Raw genomic sequence first — 8,671 nt, 5'->3', positions numbered from 1 at the left:
GGCCTGCTCGAGGTCCGGGCCTCGTGGACGCTAAGCCCCGAAATCATCTCGCGATAACCTCAAGATAGCTTTTGAACTGAAGACCTCAGTTGCCAGCGTGGGAGGTCCCGGGCCCCCCTCCCCCTCTCAGGAAGGCGAGGGCTGCGCAAATAAGCAGCACAACAGTAGAGTGTAACGTTTGCTTGTTTGCTTGGGATTGGAGGGAGTTCTACCCCTCTGTTTGGTTTTTAATCGTTAATTTCTTACCATGTGGGGTTTGTTTTGTTATGCCCACCCCCTTCTGGGTGCCTATCTTGAGGTTATCTTGAGATGATTTTGGGGCTTTAGTGTCCCCGCGGCCCGGTCCTCGACCAGGCCTCCACCCCCAGGAAGCAGCCCGTGACAGCTGACTAACACTCAGGTACCTATTTTACTGCTAGGTAACAGGGGCATAGGGTGAAAAAACTCTGCCCATTGTTTCTCGCTGGCGCCTGGAATCGAACCCGGGATCACAGGATCACAAGTCCAGTGTCCTGTCCGCTCGGCCAACCGGCTCCCCTAACCCTCGTGCCTCTCTGAGGGGGCCAGGTTCTGGCTCGTGGTCCACGTTGGCCTAGAACTCCACCCACATCGACTGATGCTAAAGTTAGGGATATCCTTATCAGCCTGAATAGCTCCAGGGAGCCTCAGGGACTCACCCAGAAAATGGCGTTTCATTACATTCAACGCTGGTTTTTTGTGTTATAGGTACTTCAGGGAGCCACCGGGGCACACCCACAAATTACCTTTTTGTTATATTCAACATTTTTATTTTACCATTTTCCTGTTATGAAATATATACTCAGATAAATTTACAAATATGTTACAGATCTTGCAGGTGTATTCTTCTGATGTATTAACCTCACCACATATTGGCGAGTTGAGTCAAAATTCATTTCAACACATACTGCAGCAGAAGCTAAACATTTCTTCTGAAGTTACTGTGTTTAATGCAGTAGTTTTGTGGTAAGTCATTTTTAATTTATTTTTTCTATGCATGTCACATGGTGACATTTCTAAATTATGGGTTAAACTGATTTCTGTAGCAAACTCGGAAGATAACATCAACATTTTATCAAATACATGTAGAGATGAAATGTCCCTTTCTCTGTGATGCACAGTTTAAGGGTTAACCATGATTTTGGGCTGACTGGGTTCAAAGTGAAGTGGTGGAATAATTCAGTAGGAATTATCGTGAAACTACTGAATTCCTATCAATCTGCTTACCCAGCTGCCATTAGGGCCACCACTTCACTTTGAACCCAGTCAGCCCAAAATCATGGTTAACCCTTAAACTGTGCAACACTTCATATGACGTGTTGAGTAACTGGCACGAAAGTGCGCACCCCTTCATATGACGTTTTGGAGTACCACGCAAGATTTAAATGGCCCGCGGCTACATGAAGTTCACAACAACTTCCTCAGGGTTCTTGCAAACAGACGCCATTTAAAACAAAAAAATCATGGGCAACATTCCCGGGTGTGAAACCCTCAGTACTGAGTGAGCCACCAAGGCTGGTTATCTTGAGATGATTTCGGGGCTTTAGTGTCCCCGCGGCCCGGTCCTCGACCAGACCTCCACCCCCAGGAAGCAGCCCGTGACAGCTGACTAACACCCAGGTACCTATTTTACTGCTAGGTAACAGGGGCATAGGGTGAAAGAAACTCTGCCCATTGTTTCTCGCCGGCGCCCGGGATCGAACCCGGGACCACAGGATCACAAGTCCAGCGTGCTGTCCGCTCGGTCGACCGGCACCCTTTAGTGACATATATGGTGCACGCAGCATGAGCTCACAGCACTGCTGTTCAGCTTGTGACCACAGCATCACCTAAAAATAACAAAAATATATGTAACTGGTATTATTTAGCAATGATAGTATTACAGAAGACCCCTGATTATGATAAAAAACCAGCGTTGTATGTAATGAAACGTCATTTTCTGGGTGAGACCCGGAGGCTCCCTGGAGCAATCCAGGCTGAATGGGTATGTATAACTTTCTGGCATCAATCAATGTGCATGAAGTACTTGTCTACCAGGGACCACGCGCCAGAACCTGGCTCCCTCAGAGAAATGCGAGGAGCAATGACCTATAGACCCCCCTCTTCCCCTGTGGTTGGGAGCATTCTGTTTCTGCCATTGACCGGTTCTGACACCCAGAAAGGTAGGTGTCCCAAAACAAACCCCTATTTTGGTGAAACTAATGCTACCAAAAGCCAAATGAGTGGGCAGAACTCCCCAAACAAAAATTAGCAAACTTGCATGACGTCATCACGTTGCCGCGCCACTGTCTGCGCAACCCCCCCCTCCCTGGGAGGGAAAAGGGGGAGCTCCAGACCCCCCGCGCCGGCGATCCAACCAGCAGTTCTTAGGCTGGATGCCAAAACACGTGAAAACACTGCCGACCGGAGGGAGGAAGGGATGCCGGGGAGCCTCTCGGTCTCACCCAGAAAATGGCGTTTCATTTCTTTCAACGCTGGTTTTCTGGGAGGAGCCCTGTCGGCTCCCCGGAGCTAATTCCCCAGAGACAATGAAAACACGGGGATTTACCTGGGAAGCTGTCGGTCCTCGCATCTCAACGCGAAGTCAAGACAACTGGCTGCAACCGCCGACCCAATGCATCACAGGCCCTACCAGGCCACAGGAACATTGACCAAGTAGCGAGCGGCCAGGACCCTGTTCGACCTCCAAAAACCCAGTGCCTGAATGTCACCCCAAGACATGTTGCCAAAGACAGCAGCCAAGGCAGCAAACTTACGAACGCCGTGAGCACAGGGATAGACCACTGGATGGCTAGACTTAATAACCCTGCGGACAACCTGAGAGACCCGAGCCCGGGAACAGGGAAGGGGGGAAACCGGGTCAACCCAAAGCGCATCCCCGGCCATCGAAGCCATGCCGCGCAAATAACGATGGAGAGCCACAACCGCAAACAGCACATGATGCACCCTCGGTCTGACCAACTAAGCATCGACAACCCAAGGGCCCCTCCGGAAAGCAGCAGTCTCATTCTTCGCCAGAAATGAAGGAGACGGCAACAACCGAACAAACGTACCACCAGGACCAAAGGAGCAAAAACCCCTGTGCCGGAGAAGAACATGAAGCACCCTGACCCGATCTCCAGAGGCCAATGCCAACAGGAAAAAAGCCTTTAAAAAACAATCCTGAACTGAACGGGCCACAATAAACTGAGGAGAAGAGAGAAAAAAGAGCACACGGTCCAAAGACCAGGACTGCTCAGGAGGGGCATGAGCAGGCTGAAAGTAGAACAACGCACAAGACAGCTTGTGGAACGGGTTAGAAGTAACATCAACACCGGACACAAGCTGGAGCGGCTCTGCCAGTGCCGCACGATACAAGGCAACAGTATTCAGCATAAGATGATGGTTCTGGAACAACCATGAAATGATGGACAAAATAACCCTATCGGAGACCGAAGTACACCTACACAGTAATAGGACAAACTGGAAGGACCGCCAGAAAACTTCATACTGCCACCGAGACGAAACACGCATGTGGGAGACCAACAACGAAGCCACCTGCATCCCATACAAGTGATGATAGACTCATGTCAGAAACTTCAGACGCGAAGACTCGGGAAGAAGAACAAATCAGCCATGTACCGGGCTGGCCCGATCTGCTGAAAGAGGTGGAGCCGCGGGAAGATCGTCGGGTTCGGACACCGAGCAAGCAGCGCCTGAAACCAAGGCTGGGCCGGCCACCAAGGAGCCAGGAGGACAACCCTCCCCTGGTAAGCCTCCAAGTGAGCCAGGATCGGGAACAGCAGCTGAACCGGGAAAAAGAGGTACAGGTAACCCCACCTCGCACAGTCCTGCTGGAAGGTGTCGACCCCAACGGCCTTGCAATCGGGAAAGGGCGCCAGGTATATCAAGAGATGCCTCGACCACGCTGACGCGAAGAGATCCACATCCGGAAGCCCGAACGTCTGGCAAAGGCAACTGAACGAGTCGCGTCGACCGTCCATTCCGTGAACAGGGGAATGAACCGGAACAGGACGTCCCCCAGGCCATTGGACACCCCTCGAATGTGAACTGCTAGGAGAGCCAAAACCCGAGAACAGGTTTTGGTTTCTGAGAACAGCAACCGATGCAAATCCCCCGGGGCCGAACCCGGCAGTTGCGAGAGAGGCGGAATGGATGTCCCCAAAGGAACCAGAACAGCCGACGAAGCCACACCTGACCTGGCGGGTATACCATAATGTCAAAGTTCAGGCTCCTGCACAAACTCTCGAGCAACCGCCTTGTGACCCGGGAGCCCCTCAGGAATGCAGGCGAAGCAGAGCAGCCGGTGGCAGAGATAAGGAAGCGGTCCGAGTGTCCGACACAAGACTCTGCCAAGACCGAACCTGAGAGGGAACCAGATGGGACTTCCACCAGTTCACCAAGAACCCAACCCGGTGAGCTGGGAAAGAACCAACTCCCATGCGAGCAGACACGCAGTCCGGCTGGGAGCCCAGACCAGCCAGTCGTCGAGGTAGGCCAGAACCCGAACTCCCAACAGATGCAAGCGGGCATGTGAAAACGTGAGACGCCAGTTTCAAACTGAATGGAAGGCAACGAAAGCAGTAACCCTGACGCCCCACAAGAAAACAGAGCCATTTTCAGAATCTCGGATGAATCGGGATATGCCAATATGTGTCCTTGAGGTCCAGGGACACCATCTAAGTGCCTGACTGCAATAGAAGATGGACCTGGGACAGAGAAGTCATCCGAAAGGAGGGGCAATAAACACATGGGTTTTGACGGGACAAATCCAGAATGAACTGGAGGTCCACGCAGTCCCGTTTCAAAACAGGAATCGAGCAGGAAACCCACCTGAGGGACGAGGTCGTTTTGACCACACCCAACCAAACCCACTCAGAGACGACTCGACGGAGCGCAGGAGAAGAGGCCTTTCCCACCAGCTTCGAGCCTCCCCGAAGGAGGAGGACCCACCCAATGCCACTGAAGACCTTTCAAAACAACCTGAAAAGCCCTCAAATCGTGGGACCAGGTGTGAGCGAACAAAGCGAGCCTACCCCATCGCCCCGTCAATGGAACAAACCGCAGAAGGGGCCAATGCACCTTATGAGAACCTAAGCAGTGCACAGGGCGATTCCCACGCTGACCAGAAAAAGACAGAACCGGAGGCTGTGCCTGTCCCGAATCTGGCACCACTGGCCTACCATGATGGGAAGAACCCCGAGCCCTAGCATGACCCTTAATGGAAGGCCCCACAATGAGCACCCCAAAGAACTAACAATTCGGACATAGGACGGCAACTAACCGAAGCCGTCTGAAGATACTGCACCACAGCAAACTCTGCAAACAGCAGAGGACAAAAAGGCAAAGATAACCGAAGAGCCAGGGCCCAACTGGATTCTAAAGAAGAAGAAGCAAGCACCTCTTACCGACACGTGAGTTGAGAAGCAAAATACCGCGAAATCGCATCCCGCAGGAGTGGCGCGAACAGGCTCAACAATGCACACGGCGCCTGCATCGCTGAGGGCAGAGCACTAGACCCAGAGGCAGCTCCAAACGCCTCCACATCCAACTCAAGCCAATCCGGGACAGCTCAAGGAGGGAGAAGAAATATAGGGCCGAAGCCAGCAAGGTCACATGTACACAAATATATATATATAAGGGAAGTTAAGATGGAAGCGCCCTTGGGAATGAGTGACCACAGTGTATTGAACTTTGAGTACCTGGTAGAGCTAGGACTTATCTCCCCCAAAAAAGAACTAGGAATCAAAAGGCTGGCATACCGAAAGGGGAATTATGAACAGATGAGAAGTTTCCTAAGTGAAATACCTTGGGACACAGACCTCAGAGATAAGTCTGTACAGGGTATGATGGACTATGTTACCCAAAAGTGTCAGGAGGCAGTAAACAGGTTCATCCCGGCCCAAAGGGAAAAATCCGAGAAGCAACAGAAGAATCCATGGTATAATAGGGCATGTATGGAAGCGAAGAAACTGAACAAAAGGGCGTGGAGGAACTTCCGGAATAACAGAACACCAGAAAGCAGAGAGAGATACCAGAGAACCAGGAATGAGTACGTCATGGTGAGAAGAGAAGCAGAGAAAAGTTTTGAAAATGATATAGCAAACAAAGCCAAGACCGAACCAAAGCTACTCCACAGTCACATCAGAAGGAAAACAACAGTGAAAGAACAGGTATTGAAACTTCGAACAGGCGAGGACAGGTATACAGAGAATGACAGAGAGGTGTGTGAAGAACTCAACAAGAGGTTCCAGGAGGTCTTAACAATAGAACAAGGTGAGGTCACTGTGCTAGGAGAAAGGGAGGTAAACCAGGCGGCCTTGGAAGAGTTCGAAATTACGAGAGAGGTGGTCAAGAGACACCTGCTGGATCTGGATGTTAGAAAGGCTGTTGGTCCAGATGGGATCTCACCATGGGTACTGAAAGAGTGTGCAGAGGCACTTTGCTTGCCACTCTCCATAGTGTATAGTAAGTCACTGGAGACGGGAGGCCTACCAGAAATATGGAAGACGGCGAATGTGGTCCCAATATACAAAAAGGGCGACAGGCAAGAGGCACTGAACTACAGGCCAGTGTCCTTGACTTGTATACCATGCAAGGTGATGGAGAAGATCGTGAGAAAAAACCTGGTAACACATCTGGAGAGAAGGGACTTCGTGACAAATCGCCAACATGGGTTCAGGGATGGTAAATCTTGCCTTACAGGCTTGATAGAATTCTACGATCAGGTGACAAAGATTAAGCAAGAAAGAGAGGGCTGGGCGGACTGCATTTTCTTGGATTGTCGGAAAGCCTTTGGCACAGTACCGCATAAGAGGCTGGTACATAAGCTGGAGAGACAGGCAGGTGTAGCTGGTAAGGTGCTCCAGTGGATAAGGGAGTATCTAAGCAATAGGAAGCAGAGAGTTACGGTGAGGGGTGAGACCTCCGATTGGCGTGAAATCACCAGTGGAGTCCCACAGGGCTCTGTACTCGGTCCTATCTTGTTTCTGATATATGTAAATGATCTCCTGGAGGGTATCGATTCATTTCTCTCAATGTTTGCGGACGATGCTAAAATTATGAGAAGGATTAAAACAGAAGAGGACTGTTTGAGGCTTCAAGAATACCTAGACAAGCTGAAGGAATGGTCGAACAAATGGTTGTTAGAGTTTAACCCAACCAAATGTAATGTAATGAAGATAGGTGTAGGGAGCAGGAGGCCAGATACAAGGTATCATCTGGGAGAGGGAATTCTTCAGGAGTCAGAGAAGGAAAAAGACTTGGGGGTTGATATCACGCCAGACCTGTCTCCTGCAGCACATATCAAGCGGATAACATCAGCGGCATATGCCAGGCTGGCCAACATACGAACGGCATTCAGAAACTTTTGTAAAGAATCATTCAGAACTTTGTATACCACATATGTCAGGACAATCCTGGAGTATGCAGCCCCAGCATGGAGTCCATATCTAGTCAAGGATAAGACTAAACTGGAAAAGGTTCAAAGGTTTGCCACCAGACTAGTACTCGAGCTGAGAGGTATGAGCTACGAGGAGAGACTACGGAAATTAAACCTCACTTCGCTGGAAGACAGAAGAGTTAGGGGCGACATGATCACCACATTCAAGATTCTGTAGGGAATTGATAGGGTAGATAAAGACAGTCTATTTAACACAAGGGGAACACGCACAAGGGGACACAGGTGGAAACTGAGTGCCCAAATGAGCCACAGAGATATTAGAAAGAACTTTTTTAGTGTCAGAGTGGTTGACAAATGGAATGCATTAGGCAGTGATGTGGTGGAGGCTGACTCCATACACAGTTTCAAGTGTAGATATGATAGAGCCCGATAGGCTCAGGAATCTGTACACCTGTTGATTGACAGTTGAGAGGCGGGACCAAAGAGCCAGAGCTCAACCCCCGCAAACACAACTAGGTGAGTACAAATCCTCCGCGCCCAAGGCAGCCGAGAGGGATTGAACTTGCACTATAAGCTGCATCACACCAATATCCTGCAGAAGAGCAGGGGCAAACAAACAAGCATTAAGATGCTCGAAGTCGCCTGCCCCCTTCCCCAGGAAAACCTGCAACGCCATCTGATCCTCCCTCCACTCAAGCGCGCGGGACCGACAGAACGTGTGCCAAGCCTCCAAAGAGAAGAGCAGGCAATCTACCAACCAGGACGACTCCAGGACTTCATAATGAACCCAGTACAAACACGAAGATCCATACACGAAGGAACACGGATCCATCACAAAAGCATAATCCAGGCCGCGCAGGAGGTAAGCCTCGAGGGCTTCCCGCACCACCTGTGACGGGACGCAGGAAGCTGAAAACCTCCGGAAGGACGGGACCGAAGAATCCAAGGGATCAGGGAACCGAATTCGGGAAGGGGTACCTGCTTGATGGGGTTCTGGGAGTTCTACTCCCCAAGCCCGGTCCGAGGCCAGACTTGACTTGTGAGAGGTTGGTCCACCAGGCTGTTGCTTGGAGCAGCCCTCAGGCCCACATACCCATCACAGCCCGGTTGGTCCGGCGCTCCTTGAAGAAAACAATCTAGTCTCCTCTTGAAGATGTCCACGGTTGTTCCGGCAATATTTCTGATGCTCGCTGGTCGGACGTTAAACAACCGTGGACCTCTGATGTTCATACAGTGTTCTCTGATTGTGCC

At 50.7% G+C, this 8,671-nt stretch overlaps 1 protein-coding gene across 1 annotated transcript in view; it reads left to right on the top strand.

The window, feature by feature from the left end:
* Window positions 1-847: 847 nt before the first annotated feature.
* LOC123757293 (uncharacterized) overlaps window positions 848-8,671 on the top strand; it is a gene marked incomplete at its 5' end in the record, with an annotated part of 68,423 nt that continues 60,599 nt past the window's right edge. Inside the window, 1 exon segment of the mRNA XM_069323869.1 lies at window positions 848-984. Within this exon segment, the coding sequence (XP_069179970.1) occupies window positions 848-984 (137 nt within the window).

The sequence above is a fragment of the Procambarus clarkii genome, chromosome 13 (assembly GCF_040958095.1).
Source record: "Procambarus clarkii isolate CNS0578487 chromosome 13, FALCON_Pclarkii_2.0, whole genome shotgun sequence".
Lineage (NCBI taxonomy): Eukaryota > Metazoa > Arthropoda > Malacostraca > Decapoda > Cambaridae > Procambarus > Procambarus clarkii.
This window is presented reverse-complemented; position numbering and strand designations above follow the sequence as displayed.